The sequence below is a fragment of the Trichoplax adhaerens genome, genomic scaffold (assembly GCF_000150275.1).
Source record: "Trichoplax adhaerens TRIADscaffold_4 genomic scaffold, whole genome shotgun sequence".
NCBI classification, from domain to species: domain Eukaryota; kingdom Metazoa; phylum Placozoa; class Uniplacotomia; order Trichoplacea; family Trichoplacidae; genus Trichoplax; species Trichoplax adhaerens.
In genome coordinates this window covers 3,606,477-3,630,038 of record NW_002060946.1, presented here as the reverse complement: position 1 = coordinate 3,630,038, position 23,562 = coordinate 3,606,477, and the positions used below count along the sequence as shown (strand labels likewise).

Sequence of the window (23,562 nt, the reverse complement as noted above, 5' to 3'; positions counted from 1 at the left end):
CTAGGCATCATCGATCCTTCCTTTTAAAAAGACAAGCAGTTTCAGATTGGTTTTAGTTTATCATATGCAAGTCATCATTATGTCTATAACCGAATTTTTGTAAGTAGCTTGTAGCTACAAATCCGATAATTAATTTAATCATCGAAACTTGAGCATCAGCAATCAGTCAAGTTATCGACGATTATTAAAATTATCATATTTGCTTGAATCTGATGCAATTAAATTATCTTTCTTAGTCGCAGTCATTTAATTCTTTCAGCAACTCAGTTATACATTTTAGACATAATACATAACTTGCTCAAACCTTTTACACTACTCATCATTAACTGCTGCCTTTTGATCGAAGATTGCAACTTAGTTATAGTAAAACATTTATAATTCTTTCTTAGCAAAGAGGTATAATAAAAGTGACTGGATATCTACACTTATGAATTAAGATTAATTGATAGTAATCTTAATGTTTGTTGCATTCGATCGCTTGTTACAATAAATTAGTTAAAGAATTAAAACCACGATCAACATTCAAATGATGTTTTAATTAAGAATTGGCTTTTAATAACAGAGTACGTTGCAATTTTAAATATGAGAAAATAAGAAGCAGGTTCAATTTTTCGATTTATAATGACTACTTTTATAGCTTGATATGATGACACGCTTCTCTTCAATCTGATTGCTATCAAAAAATATTTGTTACAAGTTACTGTAAACTTTTTAAGGTACAGTTCGGAAAGTCCTACTTTACATTGAAAATAACTAATAGTACATGTAATTCATTATTAGCTCATACTTATGTACATACTTATCAGTAAGATGCCCATGTTTTGGTAATGCTACAGAATCGAAATATCAGGAATCATTTTAAATAATGTTTGTTATGATTTGGAACAGCCTTTTTTATATACATTACGATCAAAAGTAATGTCGACAGCAACCTAATTTATAATCGAGCTACAGCCTTTTCTTTGAAGGATCAAGTCTAAACAAAATCAGTTGATACTTATTCAGATTTCAGTAGAAAAGAATAAATTACGCTTTACAGCTAAAAATATTAATAATATGTCAAATTGTCCACATTGATGTGTTTAAAGACTATAATAAGTAAATTTACTTATAATTGCTAAATTACATTATCGATAAACTTACGGTTACACTAACCTGAATAAATCATCTGCAAGTTGATCTTCTTGGGCTTTCTCATCATGTGCCTTTGGAATAGAAGCATTTTTCATATTTACCCATAATAGTTATGAAAACCTTAATCGTAGAGTTTAAAAGTTGAGGATGATATGAACTAACCCTTCGTGCTTCATGTATCCAATCTCCTAAACTTGAGTCGCTACCTGCTGTATACCGAAGGAGATCATTTCCTCCAATAATGGTAGGTAAACCTACACGATCTCTTCCAGGATAATAGGACTATAGAGCAGATGTTGTTCGTATGTTAACCATAGCTACAAATTTACTTACAAGCATACAGACGCATGTACATAGTGGTAAAGCTAAAACGCTTAAGATAAAATAAATGCATCTATACCTTTCTAAATTTTTTGAAATTTTTAATGTCATTCAAAGCATCTACGTGATGTTTTGATTCTGTCCGCACAACGGTTAAATGGATTACTTTTTCTTTCGCCCTATTAAATTCTCTTTCACAATCTTCAGTATTGATTTGTTGCTATATACAGATAAGATATATAGAGTACGTATCATCAATTGAACTTTGCATAGAGGATATGCGATCAAGTGACAAGAACTAATGTTCCAAACTTACATCGGCGTATAACTTTGTGCTTAAATATCCCGGTTTGACAACTATTTCCGTAGCTGGAGGTGATGTTGGAGGATCACATTGCTTACATCCATTACGTATGTTTTCCTGCTGGGAATTCTTATCATTATCATTCAGTCCTGTCAAATTCTCTTCCTTTTTCGTCAGTTCCCTGGATTCTCCGTCAGCTTTTGAAGCCATTGATTTGTCTTCCTTGTTCACAACATTTGACTCGGTGTTGTGTGTATCATACTCCAATTTTATAGCCTTTTTTTGTGGTTCCAATTGTTCGGAATCGGTAATTTGAAGTGGTCTAAATTATTATTATTAGTGATACAAAAACACCAAATAGGAGCGCATTACTATAAAAAGTTATAGTGAGTGGGTTGCATCCGAGTTGACAGCTCATTTCATTTGGCGTCAGATTACTAAAGTCTTGCTTAAGTAAGCATTCTACTTTCCAAATAGTTTATAAGTGGCTATCAATGATATCACTGATAGAAAATTCTCATGTTTAACTATCTTTTTGCCGACTATCATAGCTCTAGTAGCCAGCCATGGATGACAGTTATAAAATTTACGCCTGCCTTTACAGCGAGCACGTATTCAGACAAGAAGCACCCACCAAGATTAATAGGCGTATAATAATACTCTGGTTTCTTTACACGTAATTGTGTATAAGGAAAGTAGTCATTTAAATATTTTCATCATTTCGCCAAGCGTATGATGCCTTTAACTGTTCATTAAAAATTGACAACAACACAAATGAAATATTTTTACCTTTTTTGCTTTGTGTCTTGTTGAGAAGATTCTATGTCTGATGTCTGATAGAGAAAAGATAATTTTATGCTACATGTGTCAACATTTAAAGTTGCTAGGAGGTAAGTTTTAATACCGTTGTACGTCGTGATGAGGTAGCTGGATCAATTGGATGTTTAGGTTGAGGAGCAGAAACTATGGAAGGATCTGACGGGTTACAATACTTTTGTGCATCGGTATGAATAACTGCTAATCCAATCTCTGAATCGGATATTAGTCGGAATCCATTACTGAGATAGAGTGAAAGAGTAAAATCTTAACATTATACAATTTATAATTTAAAAAAAAAGAAATTAGTAAGCTTTCCTATAACTTGACAGTTCGTAGGACTTACGTTAGTAGAAGACCTTCAACAGTTTCGATAAGATCTTTTTGAGCAGGAGTTAACGCTTTCATAGCGTGAAGATTGGGAGTAATGACGAGGCTATCGGTAGATAACAGTAGGGTTTGATCGATAGAATCTCTGGATTCCACAAGTCGTGTGCTGGCTCCACAGGAAGTTACGGCTTGTTTTAATCGTTGATACTACGTAAGAGAAAGTGTATATACATTAATTTTAGCTCATCCGTTTGTTAATATGTGCTTCATTATTAATTTATACTTTTTACCTGTTTATTTATTAGAAAAACGAAGGTTTTACTACTAAATATATTTTGTCTCTTAGTATTGACTTTAAATTGGTCTCTTGAAGTTACATCTCCTTCAATTTCGGATAATGTTGGCAAATAACTGAACAAAATAGGAAGACTTTACTTAAATTGTATATAGCTCTCCTGATTGTACAATGTACAGTTTGTAAGTATAGTTACATGTAAGTTTTCTAAGTTTGTAGATTATTTTGCGGTTGTACTAGTGCAGATGAAGAAGCCTTACATTTCAGGATCGATCCATTCCTTCCTTGATTCGATGCTGTTTACTAAATCTATAATATACTTTGGTGTTACGATCGGCTTGCATGAGGTTAGAGCAGATAAAACCTTAATTATAAAAAGGAAGAAAAAATTACTAATGTACACACGCTATCAAAAGGATTATCAAGGTTTACTTGAGGTAGATTATGAAGTCCTGAATCTGTAATTTACATTGATAAGGGAACACATTTGGTAAGCTTACTAAGTAAGGTGTTGATTGTAATTCTTTCAGCACAATTAATTTCACTGTACATGATACAAAGTTATGATACATAGTGCTTTAATTAGATACTACAAGTGTACAATATCAATGTACTGTATTATTGTACCTTAATTGAGATACTCTAGGTCTTACAATTAATTAATTTTTTCTATTTAGGTATAAATATTGCTTAAATGCAACAGATGATACGCTAATACTATTACTACAGTACAGATGGCTATAAATGGCTGAAGATTTCTTAGGTATTACAATATCGCGTTACCTTCACGGTGACTCGGATTTCGTTAACAACTAAATGTGTACATTCTTCAATCCAGTTATTTACATAATGGCCGCCTAAATATGGATTAAGATTGTCTTAAAGCTCCGTACGTGGTAATTATGCGTACATGAAAAATTTCGTTACAAATTTCTATAGCAAGCAAGGTAATAGCATCAAATTGATGATAACAATGCAATAGTATCTAAGGTCAATTTTGACAGTTGAATTTGTCGTACCCAGTTTTTTGATAGAAGATATCATTGAGTCTTTCTCTGCAGCATCATTTAGGCGAGACGTAGCCACGACAAACGGTTCATAAGAGATCCTAAATTATCATGCAAGCATCATTGAAAAGTTATCTCTTAATATTCGGATAGTACTATTTTTATAAAGGAACGAGTATCGTCAATTTGGTTGCAGGATATCTGATGATCATTGGCGGTAACTATCGGAATACAAGCTAGTGTAGTAATGCTAAGGCTGATAGGTCTAGTTTAACGTTGAAATCACTTTTAAGTAACAGACTCGTAGAATGTACTTTTTTCTTACCTCCATTGCTGTTGTTGAAAACCAAAACGAATTGTATCACCATCTTGTAATTGAATGGGAGAGGTTATTTTATCTTTACTATCATTCAAATAAATTCCATATTTTGAAGAATCCGTCATGGTAACTTTAGGATATCGCGAAGGATTAGTCTATTTTTAAATACGGTATACGCTTATATTTAGAATTGATTTGGACATTATTAAAGGAAAGCAAGTAAGACATGATGCCATGAAAAGCCAAGCATTCAGTCGCTCGACTTGAACGAGTACGTATGTCCAAAGTTGAAAAGTAAAGCATGATGCAATTGTAGAAAATTAAGTTGATGTTGCTTCTACAGTAACCTAGTCTGCCTTATAATGATGCAGAAGATGAACATTAAAAGTAGATCGAAAAAAGATTGATAGTAGATTATAGTCACAGTAAAGCTGATATTCCTTCTACAGTACAATAATTGGCTTTATAATAATCCAGAATGATGAAAATGAACATTGAATTTGGATTGAAAAAGTATTCAATCGACTGAATAAAAAATTAAGTTGATCTTCCCTCAACTGTATTCTGCTTTCTACAGTAACGGGTGCAGAATAATGATGAATGTTGAACGTGGATTGAAAAGGTATTGCATTGACCGGTCGAAGATTAAGCTGGAGTTGGCATGCTTCTGCAGTATACGTACGTAGTGGTCTACTTTATGTGATGTAGAGCGATGAAGATGAACATTAAAAGTAGATTAAAAAAGTATTGAAATGACTGAGTAGAAGATGAAACTGATGCTGCATCTACAGTTGAGTATTCCGCTTTCTCATAGTGCAGAGTGACGATGAAACTGATATTGCTTCTACAGTACAATATTCTATTTTGTAATGGTGTAGAGCGATGATGATGAACATTAAAAGTAGACTGGGAAAGTATTGCAATGACGGAGTAGAAGATGAAGCTGATGCTGCATCTACAGTTGAGTATTCCACTTTCTCATAGTGCAGAGTGACGATGAAACTGATATTGCTTCTACAGTACAATATTCTATTTTCGAATGGTGTAGAGCGACGATGATGAACATTAAAAGTAGACTGGGAAAGTATTGAAATGACTGAGTAAAAGATGAAACTGATGCTGCATCTACACTAGAGTATTCCGCTTTCTCATAGTGCAGAGTGACGATGAAACTGATATTGCTGCTACAGTACAATATTCTATTTTCGAATGGTGTAGAGCGATGATGATGAATATTAAAAGTAGACTGGAAAAGTATTGAAATGACCGAGTAGAGGATGAAATTGATGCTGCTTCTACAGTACGTAATTCTGCTTTCTAATGATGGAGAGTGATCAATATTAAAAAGAGGATGCAAAAAAGTACTTACTATATCGGATAAGTCATGTTCGATCTTGAATTTGGCATGAATTCGGCTAATAGAAGGTTCATTAAGTATTAACAATGAAGTATCTAGAAGAAAATGAATAAAATAGCTTGAAGAATGATCTATTAGAGGGTTGGATAGTTGATTAAGAGGTTTAATATTGCGTATTTACGTTTGCGCCCAACGGTATATTCATTGCCTGTAAGCATGTACAGCTTGTCAGCTAGCAAAGGTAAAAGAAACAACATGAGTACATGAGATAGCATACCACTCTTCTAGTCTGTAGTTGTTCTATACTTATGTCAAAGTACTCCATTGCTATTATAATAATACCTAGAAGTAGAGCATTTGTTTTTTCTACCTGAATTATTCTGGATATTTTGCAGTATCCACATTTTAGTGAGATAAATGCAAGCTTTTCCAGCTGAGCGTGCAAGCGATGGAGGTCGCTAAAATCAGGCTATCACTATGGACACGAAAGGAGAGAAGAGCTAGGATACTGGTTGTTGAGATCGACTTCTAGAGTACAGTATGGCTTTTTTGGCCTATTTTAGGCAGTTTACTGGAGATTCTGCACCTAGACTGGAGTCGAACGATGCTCATGTAAGTACGGAACGGAACGGGCCGGACCGGTACGGTACAGTATACCATCTAGAGCTCATGGCCAAACCATTGCCTACAGTACAGAGTTCGACTCTATTCTGTTTTAAATTAGAGTACAGTATGGCTTTTCTGGCCTGTTTTAGGCAGTTTACTGGAGATCCGCACCTAGACTGGAGTCGAACGATGCTCATGTAAGTACGGAACGGAACGGCACGACACGGTCCGGAACGGTACGGTACAGTATACCATCTAGAGCTCATGGCCAAACCATTGCCTACAGAGTTCGACTCTACTCTGTTTTAAACTATCGACTACTCGAAAGGAATATAACGAGCATCATTCTATGAATCGTAGGAAATAGAAATTATGTGAAAGGAGACTATGACTTATTTAATTCTAGAAAGCAGCTGCAGTAGTCTAAGGCTACAGCACAAGCAGCAACAGGATGCAGCTTGCCCAGCGGCCCCATAGGCGTCGCGTGCAGAAGCCAAAATAGTGTCACCTGTAGCGATGGGTTCTCGGCAGTACTAAAGGCACGCTCCAATGACATTCTATTTGCTAGCGATCTTACCAGAAGCCAGTATATTGCATTAAAATAGATGTCACTGTAGCGTGCCTAGCTAGTGCTAGTCAGTATAGGCTACAAGTGACATCTGTTTTACTACGGGCTAGACTGGACAATACTGTAGACACTATTAAAGGCCACGGCTAGTCTACTCGGCTGTTAGTACAGCTGTCTGTGTAAAATTGTAACGCGCCCTTGTTCCATACTATACCCTATCTTCAAAGCTACTGTAATAGTACCTACATAGTCTATAATCGAGCTCTACCGAGAGACCAACTTTCTACAGCACCAGGTGCCTCACTTCAAGAACTTGCGGCAGCAAACCAGCTGGCCTACCAGTCCAAAGCTCTATTCGCCTTGGCCGATCAAGTTTAACAACACATTCAAAGCTCTTAAATTGGGCACGCTAGATGTAAATACAGTAAAAATGGCAGATAGAAAGCAAGCAACGTGTATTGCACCAGTGAATATTGCTGTCGTCAAATATTGTAAGTTGAAAATTGAAAACTGCATCCATGATGGATTGCAGATGGATCAATGCACGTTACCATGGATTCATGCATGGATAAAGTTTATACTTTGTACAGTCAACTTTTTATAATGGATCGATTAAATTTCTTGTGTATGCATTTGGATTGCATAGTGTGTAGATGGTTGACGTCTAGATAAAATTGTACTAGCTAGCTGAGGAATGATATACAGTAGCAATAGATAGATAGATAGATAGGTTATGAGCAATCCTCCAGTATTAGAGGCATCTTTTTTTCACTGTATAAGATGATATCAATAGTGGTTATACATTCAATTCGTAACATCAAAACTATATCGTTTAGAAGTACCTTTTTCTACTATATAGGATGATATTAATAGTGGTAATAAGTTACTATCAATCCTAACCTTGAAGTATTTACTCTTTCATACGTCTATTATAGGGGGAAAACGAGATGAAAATTTAATTTTGCCTATCAATTCTTCCCTAAGTGGTACTTTGAGTACTGATCAGGTCAACCTAAGATATTACAAAGATGTTTATTCGGCATCATTAAACATTAATACGAACATATTTGTTATCATCAGTTAAATTATGTAATGATATAATGGTAGTAGTGTACTGTAGCGACAAGTATTTGCTAAGATTGGCATATATCAAACTTACACAAACGAAAAATTCTATAGTAATTGTACTGCTGCACAATGCAATAATTTCCTATACTTACCCGCAGTTGTTTTAATTAATTAATAATAGATGTGTGCAAAAACCACTATTGCAATAAGTAAATCATTCCAACGTGATCGACTATGGATTAATGGAAAGTATGTATAATGTCAAGGAATGACTTCTGAAGCTATTATTAATATCTTATTACAGTACTACCAACTCTTATACTAAGTATTTTGTAAATATACACTTGGTATGTACCGTTCACTTGTTTATTAGGTAGCTATAGAATCAATTAATTGTAGAGTGATGTAAATTGGATGTTTTGCTAATTTAATACCTATCTTTATCCTGTGCTATTAAAGGGAACAAGACGCGACTGGTAAAAGGTTACAAAATTGCTTGAGAGAGGGTGAGTTTATCACATAATGAACACCAAAGTAAACTAATATATTCTTACTGTATTTACTTCTTGTGATGTTGCAGTACCTATTGTAAAATGTAGTTGCTCTTCATGTGTGTACATTAATTCAGCTTAGACGCGGAATACGTATTCTCTACCAGTATTTTATCTGTAATATGAATCTCGTAGAATTTTGATGTTACGGTACAAGTATGATACTAAAATTATTGGGTACTTATTGCTACTTTTTCATAATTTCGTGCCATTAACTTAACTAGTAATTAATGATCTGATCAAAATGGACTACAGTTAGAAGTAGGTGTGGTAGTGAAATAGAAGGCTGCCATTATCACATCTGTTCGGTTAATAATTTTCCTACGGCTGCTGGATTAGCATCTTCTGCTGCTGGATATGCCTGTTTAGGTGAATACTTTGAATACAAAGAAGGTTCTACTAGTTACCTTTGTTAATTCACTATTCTATCTAATCTAAATCTAGTCTATACCCTCGGCCGATTGCATGACCTTAAAGATGACTTATCCATGATTGCAAGGCAAGATTGACTTATATATTTGTTATAGTTGCGGTTAACCTTTCCTAGGAATTACTAAAATACAATTTACCATTAGACAAGGTTCAGGTAGTGCTTGTAGAAGTATGTACGGTGGATTTGTAAAGTGGGAAATGGGGAATAAAAGCGATGGATCAGATAGTATTGCTGTTCAGGTTAGACGACGTTAATGATGGAGTATAAACCGGGATAAACGTCATGGAAGTTATATATTTTTAATATGAATTAGGTTACACCTGAGTCGCACTGGCCTGAAATGGAAGTCCTCATTTTAGTTGTGAGTCACTAACTAATTACGGCGATATTCAAATTTCTGCAATAGCCGCTTAATTAATAAAATCCTTGTAAATATGAATAATGTAGATTTATGCATTTTTTTAAAATGAATATATAGGTAAGTGATAAAAAGAAAGGAGTAAGCAGTACATCTGGAATGCAGACTAGTGTGAAAACAAGTAAATTATTAAAGGTTTGTGATTTTTTAGAATAATAATAAAATCGATGAAGTTGCATCATATTGACTGTTTCTTTTTAGTATCGCGCTGAGAGCTTGGTTCCTAAACTCATGACAGAAATGGAGACCGCAATCCAACAGAAAAATTATCAAGCGTTTGCCGAGATTACGATGAAGGTTTTTTTATTTTGTATAGAGAAAAATTGGAATAATTTAAATCTACGAAATCGATTAATTGCTTTATACTTATAAGATAAGAGTGTATCAATTTCATTTCGTAGGATAGTAATCAGTTCCATGCTGTTTGTCTGGATACCTATCCACCCATAGCCTATATGAACGATATTTCACATAAGATTGTTCAATTGATAACGCATTTTAATCAATATTGTGGAGAGTATAAGGTACACTTAATAATGTACATATAAAGCTTTGTAAATGATTGATGAAGGCTTCATTTTATTCAAGTATGGTTTGTATTTCCATCGCAGGCTTGTTATACGTTTGATGCTGGGCCAAATGCTGTTTTATATGTTCTAGCAAAAGATGTACCGCAAATTCTATCTGCAGTATGTCATTATTTTCCATGCACAGAAAATCATGATAGGTACTTTACAGCATATCCTGGTCATTACTTTTCTTATATTGCTTTTGTAATCTCTAAGTTGAAGTAGATTTGAGTCTGTTTCTTTGCAATGTATTGACTTGTTGCTTGATCTATTTAGCTATATTCAAGGATTATCGAACTACTCTGATGTAAAAGAATTTCCAAAGGTATTGTACCTAATTTGCTAGATAATGATCATGTGTCAGTTATTATCGTACATTGATGTAACTTCTGGGAATATGTTTTTGAATGTTGACTTTTGGAATATGTAAGGAAATCGAAAATACCATCTGTCTAGATCCAATCCCTGGCAGTCTAACTGGAATTATCCATACTCGGGTATTGTGGCATTCATTATATTTGGACTTTATAAGATTATTAGCATGATGTTACAGTATTTGGTAATTGAACTTGTAAAGTTTTGTAAGAGTTTGTTTTCTCCATTTACTAAAATCTTTCAGGTCGGTAGTGGACCACGTGTTATATTAGATGATAATGAAAGTCTTCTCGGGGGTGATGGTCTGCCAAAGTGCTAATTTGTTATCATATTCTTATTTGATTAATTAACTATATTTTAAATGTATTTGTTGATGAAGATTGTAAGAAGTTCGGTTTATTTTCTCTTTACGTACTGGTCGTCGCGTGATATGTAGTTATACATATCCGGCAACTACCGCACAAGAAAAAATTCTGAAATAACTCATTTTTTGTGATTGTTTTCTTCAGAAGTCTATACGTAATATGAATATGGGCATATCACACACTCATCCTTTAATAGTTTTGGTTATTTTAAGTCTAAGAATTGTATAGGAAACAATACAAAATTTTACTTGCATAGTATTCCAAATTTAGAAAGTGGCTTTGCAGATTTAAAATGAAGACTGCTATTGTCTTATATTTGTAATTCACCGAATTTTAATATTTTTGCTATATATCTTGGCGCGAACCACTCACATACTCATACTCTGTTCGTACAGGATTGTTAAGTGATTGCAAATATTAGTACATTAATGTTAAATACATTTTGGTGTAGTCGACATCAACAAATTATCACATTTAGTATCGGTTTCAGCCAAATACTAAGATGCGATAAGTACGCGTACCTACTTCATCGCAATAGCAATAATATATGTTATTTTATGATTTTCTTGGCACTTTAGTACTTATTAGGCTTGATGCACGATGTTTCCTGAATGGATAATGTTGTAATTTCGACTCTTTTAATAGCATTTACGATGGTTTGTGAATGACACTTGCAATAAAAATTTAAGCTTTTTATGAACTATATTGCAAGGATAGTAATTATAATCAAAGATATGACCTTATAGTTGTGAAGGACCTTGCCTGATAGATAACGATACTTATTTATATAATATGTAGGTTACGACAATTGTTATGTATTCTGCCGAATGTAGTACATACATTCTATAATATCACGGGATGGATCAATCCTATCTAGCCTTAAAGATTGTGAGACAAACTGATATAGTGATTGAGCAGAATACCATTATATACTATGCAGTAGATATTGATTTAACGACAGCTTGAATCGATTTCATATTAAAAGAGCTAATCGTGATTGAGTAGCATGCCACTATACGCTGTACATTAGATATTAAGTTAACAACGGCTTGAATCGATTCAATGCTAAAAGATCAAACGGTTTGTAGGCTTGATAATTCTATGTAAACGGCTTTTAGCTCGTACAGAAGGAGCTCGATGAAGTATCGTTACAAGAATTTGAGCTAATAGAACATAAAATTTAGTTAACGAATCTTTAATACAACAATAATATTTTAGTGAGTTAATAGGAGAAACAGGTAAGATAGAACATAAATATTATCTTCTCGATTAATATACAAACAGAAATTCGACTGTTTGTTAGTTTAAAATATAATATAGTTCACAAATAAAATTAGCAACAATATAAAAAGATATACAATAAAAGATTTCTAACGTATTTTTAGACGGCATTAGCAGTCAATTATACACGATTAAAGGCTTATTGTTCGACAAATTGGAGTAAGAGCTAAAAACAATAGTGCATGCTTCCATACTTAACCACATTTACAATAAAGGTAACTTTCTAATAATAGTAGGATTAACTGCCACCATCAACGTAAAATCATTTTAAGCCAAGAACATCATCTGTTACGAATTAAAAATAATTAAGATTACTAAATTGCAGCTGCTGTCGCTACTCTATCTGTTTCTTCAGTTTGTGCTTTAACAAGTGTAATCATTTCAGCAACCATGGCTGATAGATCGTATTCATGTTGCCATCCCCAATCACGACGAGCATTGGAATCATCGAAAACTTCTGGCCATGAATCAGCTGTGTAAGTATTAAAGAATTAAAGAGCGTTTCATTTTTTCGAATTATTTATAGAAGCGCATTAGAGGCATGAATTCAGTACTACATAAGCTAGATTTTAAGTTGAGAATGAGTACCATTTACAAATAGTTGTACCTATTGCTTGACGTGCATCTGGCTCATATGATATCTCAAAGTGTGGTACGTATTTCTTAATTTCATATGCCAATTCCTCCGGAGTGAAACTCATAGCAGTAACGTTATACGTCCTCATTCTGAATGTTTCATCCGGTGCCTGGAGAATTTCAGCTGTAGCTCGAATGCAGTCTGGCAAGTACATCATTGGTAAACGGCTATCTTTCCTTAAATAACACTTATATTTACCGGTTCTCAAGGCGGCATAGAACATTTCAATAGCATAATCTTTGAAAAGCAGTCATTTTAAGAAATGTATTAATAAATTAAAAGTCTATGTCAGGATTAAAGACTATGATTGCTAACGTGATAATCTAAGTATTAAATAAGAATATTTTTGCAGCTTATCATAATTAGAACGGATTAAATTTAACATGGTTACCTGTAGTACCACCTCCAGGCATTCCAGCAGAAATGATACCCGGATATCTTAAAGATCTAAAATCAACTCCGAACCTATGGTGGTAATACTATAGCAATCGAAAGGATACGATTATCATGCAGGAAGTGGTAAACGTAGTTACAGACCTAAAAGTAATAACTAGTTTATACCTCGCCAAGCAACTCCATGTAAACTTTAGAGACTCCATATATAGTTCGAGGCCTCTGAATTGTAATATCTGGCGTTGGATTACGTGGTGAATCGGCTCCAAATGCCCCAATAGTGCTAGGACAGAATATCCTCAATCGATATTGCCTGGCAATATCAATAACATTCTGGAAGCCATCAATATTAACTTGCATAGCTAATTCTGGATTTTGTTCACCAACAGCACTTAGTAATGCACTATAATGAACTAGCCAGTCAACTTTGTTCTCGACTATACATTTTTGCATATCATTCTTATTGACAACATTGATATAACAAAATGGCCCTAATATAGATATAAGAATAAAGAACTCGATAATTACACGATAGCTTATTAATTGAAAGTAGTTGAAAAACCACAATTAAAGAAGTTAGATCAATGAGGCTAGGTCTCAATTATATTTTAAATATATTGAGATAACACCGTTGATGATTTAAGAATGTTTTGCTATTGATGGTGCTAAATTTCTTTCCAATTTGACTTACCATCATGGCTTTCTTCATCTGTTGGCTTATTGATATCGCTATTGATAATGCTATCATTACCGTATAGTTGCCTATAATATATATATGGTATATAATTAAGGTAAGGTTAACTTGTGATCTAATAGGATGATAAAAATTAAAATGTTTAATATTACATATCTAATTTAATTGTTTGACCTTAGTCGAGATGTTAATGCGCCACCCAATTGGCCCTGACCACCTAATTGTGAAGATGGATAGATATTTTAAAAAATTGAGTCTATAAAGAATTAAATTCACCATTTACAGGAATATTTTTAACATAAAGTATTCCTAGTTCATGTACATATTACTTCATTCATTGGCTTGGCAATGCTAGCTGCTAGATTACTCCTAAATTAACCCTTAATTTATCCGTAACTATGGATTACTGCTAGTATAGATCTTAAAAAGTCTCCAGTCTATAGGGATACTTTTTACGATGCGATATACTCGTATTTCTTGATTAACCCTTAATTTATCCATAACTATAAATTACCGCGAATATAGACCTTAAAAAAGTCTTCAGTCTACATTATATATTTTATAAATCATTATAATGTGGTATATTTCCAAATCGATATACAGGCTATTTCAGCAGTTTGATAATGTCACAGATTACTTGTAGTTGAACTCTTAATTTATTTATAACTATAGATTACTGCTAGTATAGCTCTTAAATTGCTTAGAGCTAATAAAGATACTTTTTACGATGCAATATATTTCCTAACTGATGTACACACTATTTCATCGGCCTTGTGCAGTAATCCTGTGCGGCGAATAAAATTTACTCTACAGACTATACAGCGTTAAACATTAGTCTACCTAGAACAATAATTATTAACTTGATGGTAATTGTCTACGTTAATAAATGAAAATAGCTAACTTAAAATCAAGCCTAACTTGAGTATCTTTACAGACAGTTGCTTTCTGTCACGCGATTGCTTATTTTCCTACGACTAGCCGAAATGTAAATAAACATAGATGATCGAGATCAGGCAAACGTTAATTAAATGAATAACTTTGTCGGAAAAGCTGTGATATCAAATTTGTTAACTTGCAGTAGATGAGATCAGCCTATAACGATCAATAGCAATAGTGATGATGTTTACATATCTAACTACTGTAAGCATAAATTGGGATGGAACTTTCTTTTCTTGTTGCAGATATTCCATCAAGGCAAAGTCGAACGAATCGACTAGTTCTGAACTTATAACGATATCAAATATACAGACTGGTGATTGCGCTATTCCATCTAGCGTAGTATTTATAGAAATAATAACCTTACCGTTAGAATTGAACTATGTACTGTAAAACATGCATAATATAACAATTTAATCGATGATTGACATTCAATTGTGGCTAAAATAACATAACTACTTGACGGGAAGACAATAAAATATTCGTGCCGATCATCGTGATAACTGCAGGATGCCTGCATATTACCTTGTTCGATGGCTACAAAAAGATTAACGATCAAAGTACAAGAAATCAATGAGGTCAGCTTCAATTACGTTTAGATATCTGCAGAGTTTTAGGATTGAATTTAAAAGGGTGCTATGTCACTCACATCCATTATAATTAATTATCAAGTCGATGGCTAATGAATGAACTGTAATATCTGATTGAGAAGAAAGTAAGGTAGAAGAATATACCTGTGACGAGAACTCTTGGATGAGAGTGGCTATAAGCTTGATGAGATAAATTATGATGATTGCTAGTAAATCGTAGTGCATGTTTTGTAGATGTAGGGCTTGCAAGAGCGCTCTTGAAAAAAGTTTTCCAGCTATGACGAATTCCTGTTGTCAGCATACTGATTGATCTTTCCTATATCTTAAGGCTATAACGAATCCTATGGAAATAGAAACAATGTGTTATTACGATAATCTACCAGAAGTAAAATAATTGACATAGATTTCTTATCCATGATTTACAACGAATGAGTATAAGGAACGAATAGACCATTTGCAAAGAATTGTATTCAACACTTTAGCTTAACGATTAGTTGGTAGTACGAGGTTGAATAGAGAAGCAAATAAAACTTGACATGCAATATTTTATCTTTATCAGCGTTTAAAATTATTATATCATAGAATTATGAGATAAAATGATCATATCCAGTACTGTAAGATGGTCAGGAAGTAATGAATATCCATGACTTTAAATTAGTTGTAGTAAAAAGTGGACTTTCCTAAACGAAACTACAGTAAGCTAGCGCATGAAGATAAAAAAATCGAAGAGATTACGTTGTAAAAACATTTCGTTGCGTGCTAGACCGTCTACCGTAGACATGATGGGAAAATGAATATAAATTGTTTTAATAACAGGATATTGGAGTCAATGCTTTAGTAAAATGTTTCAACATCTGCTAGCATAATTAGATTTATTTAAAATTGATTGCCATTAGATTTATTGGTTTATTCAACTCGTACAAATTATGGTATGGAATTGGAATGGATATTATTTGACAAATTACTAGTGCAACAACTGAAAATTGTCTGCAGCCGTAGACTGTTCGATCTCTTTTTGAATTATTTACAGTACAGCATCATTAACAAAATAAAAGTGTTGCAATAAGAGTAAAATACAGCCGTGAGGTTATAAAATTGACGATACAAGGTGAAGAGAAAGATGGTATGGTTCAATTAGCAGAAAACTGGTCAATTTTACTTATGGCTACGTCTTTTTCAGTTTGGCTGAAGAGTGATATTTAAACAACTCGTGTTGAAAGTAGATCTTACTATAGCAACATAAGTGTGCTTTTAGTCATTATTCATGATATTACAGTACTAGTAAAGTATTGGATAGAGCTATTCAAAGATACTTTTTATTCTATATTATAACTCATTTTATGCTAGTTGAAATCGATCTGTATGGCGTGATAGCTCTTTCGAAATTGAGAAAGTTGCAGGATCAAGTGTAGCGTTTCAATTTGTGAAAGAAGGCAATTCTTAACTGATGGAATAATACGATATGTTGTTTAGGATAGCGATATTAACGACAATTTCTATTCTATTAAATATCTCATTTTACACCATTTTGATCGTCTACACCATCAAAGCTGTGCTATGCCCCGCTTAATAACTCCATTGTTGTCTATACATTTTACTATACGATAGGAGTTGTTGATGGATCGAACAGTATGATGGGAATCATTGGCTAGCATCGAAGCGTGGACGATGATTTCTGATCTACCGTACATCAGATCTAATTTTATCCTATCTAGAGAGTAGATACAATAAAAGCTTTACGAAGGACTACTCGAAATTTCTACGTAGTCCATTTCGAGTAATGTATGCCTTTTACTATACCACACTTGATGACTCCATTATTGTTTCATTATTAAAGAGGGCAGTTGCTAATGGGTGGACAGAATGGTTGCTAAAGCAAGGCCGAATGATCATTTTTATCACCCATCAATTTCACTTTTAGAAGATGTCGTATAAGAAATATAGCGATTACTAGCAATCATTATACTATATCTAGTTGTGGTTTCTATTTAATAGGCCCTATTGCAAACCAATAACCATGTAGAATTCGATTCCCGGATAAGGTAAAGAGAAGATTCTATTATGCGCGAATGAAGAACCATGGTGCACGTTTAATTCATTTTCACAACATATCATCATAAACAATGTAAAGTACGTAAGCCTTGCTTGCAAAGATTGTTGATGATCATCTCGACACGATAGTGATGCTCTCCAAGATGAGATGGAACGTGTAATCAATTTACTCTAATTGTACAACAGTCTCCTTGACGATGATTAAGCATGAAACCGAGCGATGAAAATTAGTTTTAACCATCGCAATTTTACATCATGATAATCGATTACCTTGCTCTAATAATGGTTTAATTTCAGGCTTGAGGGGTAATGTTAGGCCAAGTATTTTCCGTCTTGCTACTAGTCGATGAAATTTGCCAGTCGATCAATGGCTGTAAGACTAGCTAAGTTCTCCCGTGGGCTTTTCGATGAATTTTATTCTTTCTATTTACTATATCGATTAAATATATATTGATGATGGGATAACGTGATGCTTTCGACTTTTACTACTCAAACGCTACTTGATAAAATAGACTTTTGTATAGTGTAGACGACGATGAATCATACGCTTGACGGATTGAGCCTATAGTTTATCATACAAAATCCGTATTCGTGGTTAATTTACTATCAATAGAAGCCATGTTTGGGTACTTGTGTAGCTGATGGCTTTTAAGTGGCTGCCTAGGGACATACCCACCTTATATAAACAAAAAACGCATCGCACATGCGTAGTACTGCGATCAGAACAGTCCATTTGACACGTTTGCTTTCCATGTGTGGGCTAGCAGTTGGAGCTCTCTAGTGGCGCTTTCCAGCGTCCAAATCGGTCAATAATCCTCATCGGACTATTGAATAGCTCTAAAATGAACGACTACAGTATAATTAAAAGCTTTCAAAGTCATTAAATACATCATGGACTATTAAATACGTCATATAATCATCCATTCTGAAAGAAGTAAACACCATCGATATATTTAGCAGTCAAGGGGTTTCAACGCCCGTTGGCACCATCTGGTAGTTTGCTAATGTTGACAGTAACAACTCGTAGACTACTGAATGCATCATCGTATACACCATCAGCTCTACATATATTTCATCAACTGCTAAATGTGTCATACTAGATAGACGAATCTATCATCGTATCATGGACTCCGTAGTTACTGGTAATAGTTTACAGATGTCCATTTGTGGGCTGCCACATTCTTTACTTCGCTACGTGTGTACACCAACTGCTAAGCATAATTATAATACAGTTTGCTATGACCTACTAGAAATATCATTGACTATGTATATCTACACGTTGGTACTATCATGAACCTCTAGATACTACAGCATACAGCCATATACTGTAATTGGTCTATAGATACTATATAGTATCTAGTGGTATCTGGTACTACTGCATGCAGCAGTTCGCAGATGTTGACTCATGTACATGTACTGTACATCGTAAGCGCTAATAATCTAATTACTACTGTAGTCCAATATAACTTCACACAGTTTTAAGCATTACAAGTTGCACTCTTTATTCGCTCTTTTTCTCTATCTGCTCAATCTATCATCAACATCACAGATTGTTAAATACACCATATGTTGGACAGTATATCCGTGTGATGATCCAAGGTAGTAGAGGTATCATACTGTAAATATCATTGACTACGTATTTCATCGTTAGCACTACACAGCAGTTTGCAAATGTTAACTTATGATTGCTAAGTTCACTACGTGCGTCATGAGGTCTAAATAGATCGAATACGTATTTATTGGGAGCTGTAAATAGTATTGAGTAAATACTGTACAAGTGTACATCTTCTACATCAGGAACTGTTAAATGCATCATATATTAATTGTATAACACTAGTAACTGGATATACATATTACAAATACTACCAGTGCAATACAATAACGGGTCTAGCTCATCATAATAGGATTATAGCCTCTATTTCTTAATAATGCCTATCATGTACTTTATCCGGGTTTACAGGCCGAGTGCTGCTTTAAAATTAGTATTACTAGTACAAACTCCCGTCGCTTTGCTGACGGTTTACGATAATGTGCTCATTTAACAGATAGTATTACCATTTGATAGACCTGTCAGAGGCTCAGTAACTTTATACCGTGTACTAAAGTGCCTATTTACTATGATAATTGGATTCTACTAAATGCACCGAGTACAATATGAAGTCTGGATATCAGTAGCAGCTCTAAATATATTGTATGTATATTATAAAATTGCTAAAGACATCATGCACTGTATGCTATGACCTACCAGTACTACTAGATGTATCATAGGCTGCGTATTTACAGGTTGGCTTTATGTAGAGTTTGCAAATGCTACTTAAATGAGCTATAAATGTATCACAGGCACCGTGAGCTCTCAATACGTCGTCTATATCATGAACTACTAAACACGTACATCAAAAAAAACATAGATTACGTATTTGCGTGATTTAATAAGTCAATAAATTTCAAAATAGGCGTAACTGGTTAATTTAAAACATCGCTGTACTGTAAGTGGACATAAAAAATACATTATTACATCTTAAATGACAGTGTGTTAAGTTGAAAATGCAATACCTACTTAAAGCTACTGCAAAGATAGGTAGGCAGTTTATTTATAAACTATGACAGGCAACACTTGTAATTATTTAATAACTTGTATTGTAGCACAGTAGATAAATACATAGATACTTTCATCAATGATACAAATTCTGTGAAATCATAGTACTCGTTTAAAAGATATCGTTTATTTCTTTTTAATACGACCATAAGTCATACTTGTTTTTCAGGTTTTCAATAATTTATGAAAGTTTATCGTATAGATGATGTAAAAATGTATTAACGCGAGTTAAATAAAGTCAAATTTTTTCAAAATACCTGTACAATCACTAATTATTTATCCTAATAGTACAATTAATATAATTTATTTTACAAGCTGTAAGTTATCAGGGAAAAAGTAAATTATTAGATTGATATCAATATTTTCCGAAAAACTTTGCCTCCTTGGAAATGGATTTATTCGTTAAGCTTGGCTCTATAGAGTCAATTGGTTGAGTATTTTCCAGGTTACTGGTCAGTTTGGCTACTTTGAAAATAATCGGCTGTCTTAAATAATTCAGGAGGTTGCCAATTTTTAGTGGGCATTTTCTGGTTGGGTTGTTGCGAAGATTTTTTCCGCTAAGAGTATTATAAATATATACGGTGAATATTATTTAGTTTATATTTATGGCGATGGAAAATTTTAAATTGGATAGCTAAGTCAATAGAATGGAATGCAATTTAACTAAGAATAGATTACGACTTCTAAGTATTGTTTTTTAAAAGTTTCTATGATATGACGCAATAAGCTCTAATGGCATGACTAAATTATATGATTAAGCAAAAAACAGCATAAATGTATACAGTAAAAATGTAGTGTGGTGAGAGTATCTAAGTATCATCTATTCTCTACTTGTGTTCGTGTATAGTAAACAATTGCTATTTTATGCAGCCCTGATCAAAGTACATATAACTCTAGGCACATAAAATATCGATAAGTTTCAAATGTAAGAAAGGTTTTACATTAACCGATTATTAATTATGCGGCAATACGTACAGAAAACAATCCAGAAAGTGGCAGCGAACTTAGAGCTTTCTTAAAAGTATTAGTATCAAGCTCCTTTTCTGCTAATTCTACACGTTCTTCAATAGCATCAACATTGCTCCTGACAATACTTACGAATGCCTGAAAGAGATACACAAGTTCTTATATTGTAGTATATAATTATAAAGTTTAATCATTAGTTATTAGCAAAAGTTATTGTCGCAACGTCTAATCTATGTGGATCTATCCAAGTTTTAGTCGGTGGTATATTTTTATAGGAGTCGCATTATTAATCCTGTATTATAGGAAGGCTTAGCATAAGTTTTCATTCTATATACGCATATATCTTAGTGGAGAGGTCGACAGTACAAAATTTGATACATAAAGATTTTACTAGAAATAGTAAATAGATAGTTATGTCATTGTATGCGATTGAAGACTTTTGAGGCCAATAAAGATCGAAAAGCTTAATTGAGACAGTTATAGTATCGTTCTAAATGGGTATTTTTCATCCTATAAAAATTTATGATATATTGCTAACACTAGCTAAAATATACCTCAAGTTTTTCAACCTTTTCAAAAACTTTATTCATTTCCATACATTTACTCTGCAATTCGGGTAGATATCCTTCCGTTACACTTTCAGATTCTTGCCGCACCTACAGTAAATACAAACAAACGAAAGCGCAGCTGAATGAGGGGTCAACAGTTTGATTTTAATTTAGGAGCAAGCATTTTCAAATGCAGTTGAATTCAATTCTTAGGAATCTTTACCTGATCTAGTAGGCTACTAAATTCATCTAATCTTAGCAACATCGATTCAACATTGCCTTCCAATTTCTTAATCTATAATGCGATGAAAATGGCATATACAATGACTCGATTCAAGGCAATTAAAGTTGCTAAAAGTAGGAGATAGACGTATGTTTTAATTAGATATAAAGGAGTGACTTTAGCCCAAGATAATTTAACCTACTGTATTACAGAAGCCATTTTTACTGTATTTATTATAAAGCTTGTGACTGCTGATGCACGATATAAATAGCTTGAACTTCTTTAATTTGAGAACCTTTAAGCATTCTAAATAATTTTAAATATCTACATCGATCGTAACTGCTGTTATGAATGTGGAGAATTGAGAATCTGTGAATTTCAGTAATCATTAACTTTGCAACAAAATTGAGTACCATTTCTGGTGATTCTTATAATAATTGTGGGCCTGGGCAATTTGATAGTATTCCATTAGGGTTATCTAGCGTTATTCCATGACCATCATGACTGAACTCAAGGTAAAGCTACTTAGCATATTCCATGGTAGAGGCATCTCACAATCTGTGTAAGTTCGTATATAAGTGTTATTAGCTGTATAACAAATACCGTAATGACAATTATGATTTAGCCTAAGATAGTTTACCTAATATACTCTACTATCGTAGTTCTATGAATCTGTGTCGATTTTAGAATCAGTAGTTCTAAACCCCCTAACATAGCAGTAAAGTTGATTAGGTCAAAATGGCAACATTTCTGATGATGATTCTTGTAATAAGCTCAAGCTTAGGCGACTGGATAGATCCCACTAAGGTTCTTTAGCATCATCCCATAACTATCATAACTTGACGCAAAATAAGCTACCAAATATACTCTGCTGTGATAGTTCTATGGAACAATCTGTGTCGATTTTAGAATTAGTAGTCTTCAATTTTTCCATTATAATTATAGCAGTCAAGTTGAGTAGGCCAATATTTCAACATTTCTGATGATGCTTGCAATAAGTGCAGACGTAGGCAACTGGATAGTATTTCATTACGATTATTTAGCATTTATCCCATGACCATTACACCTTAGCTGGAGATAGTCCATCTAATATACCTTGCTATCGTAGTTTTATGGGATAATTTGTGTCCAAATTTAAAATAATTTAGGAAGACTCTTAAAGATCAACCTTCCAACTTGATTTTCAAACTCAATTGTTTATACAGAGCATCAGCAATCATAAGCTTAATACCGGATACATGAAAGATGATTGTTACAATACTGTGGATCTGGGCAACTCGATAGTCTTGCATTAAGGTTATTTTAGCGTTATTCCAAGGCAATTATAGCAATAATTATAGCAATAATTATTATCAAAGGACAACCAATAAGATTAGCACTAGCGCTGCAATCTGCCTCAAATATCGCTCACTCGACTCGGTTAATGCTAATTCTAATCGTATCTTTCAACTGGTATTCACAAGCTACAACTTACTTGGCCATCAACGTTAACAACTGGGTAAGTAGCATAGACTTCGGACAATCTATTGGCCATTTCTTCGGTGGATAATTCCATTTCCTCTACATCATCGCTGCCATCAGCTGCCGTCGCCATGACTTCTTGACTATACTGCAGTACTGTACGTTTACGGCGATATTCTTATACTGTATTGTAGTATACTGTATAATACCGTACTGCAATCGATTGGCTATACCATAACGCTAAGTTGAGTACGTCTTACAGTAAATTCTATCCACCTGCAATGATTAGATAGAAACTCTATGGTGAGCAATGCTGCATGCTATTGTATGCTCCGTACATGATTACACG

The 23,562-nt window shown here is 33.8% G+C and overlaps 4 protein-coding genes across 4 annotated transcripts; 1 reads left to right on the top strand and 3 right to left on the bottom strand.

Moving 5' to 3' along the window:
* Positions 1–603: 603 nt before the first annotated feature.
* TRIADDRAFT_55562 (uncharacterized protein) lies at positions 604–4,651 on the bottom strand (the record flags this gene model as incomplete). Its single annotated transcript, XM_002111456.1, has 13 exons — positions 604–673; positions 1,156–1,205; positions 1,297–1,416; positions 1,535–1,675; positions 1,772–2,081; positions 2,549–2,592; positions 2,664–2,817; positions 2,922–3,112; positions 3,196–3,316; positions 3,461–3,564; positions 3,984–4,057; positions 4,220–4,308; positions 4,533–4,651. The coding sequence occupies 13 exons, from the start codon at positions 4,649–4,651 to the stop codon at positions 604–606; spliced, it is 1,587 nt and encodes a 528-aa protein (XP_002111492.1).
* A 2,836-nt stretch (positions 4,652–7,487) lies between these two features.
* Positions 7,488–10,790, top strand: TRIADDRAFT_55561 (uncharacterized protein; the record flags this gene model as incomplete). Its single annotated transcript, XM_002111944.1, has 14 exons — positions 7,488–7,548; positions 7,993–8,063; positions 8,307–8,374; positions 8,585–8,631; positions 8,932–9,069; positions 9,224–9,348; positions 9,423–9,470; positions 9,588–9,662; positions 9,729–9,824; positions 9,929–10,051; positions 10,139–10,254; positions 10,373–10,421; positions 10,528–10,593; positions 10,716–10,790. The coding sequence occupies 14 exons, from the start codon at positions 7,488–7,490 to the stop codon at positions 10,788–10,790; spliced, it is 1,158 nt and encodes a 385-aa protein (XP_002111980.1).
* Positions 10,791–12,431: 1,641 nt separating this feature from the next.
* Positions 12,432–13,911, bottom strand: TRIADDRAFT_24631 (uncharacterized protein; the record flags this gene model as incomplete). Its single annotated transcript, XM_002111455.1, has 5 exons — positions 12,432–12,589; positions 12,725–12,991; positions 13,146–13,233; positions 13,316–13,638; positions 13,839–13,911. Coding segments are annotated over 5 exons (909 nt in total), but the record flags the coding sequence as incomplete, so codon positions are not given.
* A 6,550-nt stretch (positions 13,912–20,461) lies between these two features.
* On the bottom strand, positions 20,462–23,346 carry TRIADDRAFT_55559 (uncharacterized protein; the record flags this gene model as incomplete). Its single annotated transcript, XM_002111454.1, has 5 exons — positions 20,462–20,572; positions 20,991–21,119; positions 21,536–21,637; positions 21,753–21,824; positions 23,227–23,346. 5 exons carry the CDS (start codon positions 23,344–23,346, stop codon positions 20,462–20,464), a joined length of 534 nt encoding a protein of 177 aa, XP_002111490.1.
* Positions 23,347–23,562: the final 216 nt, after the last annotated feature.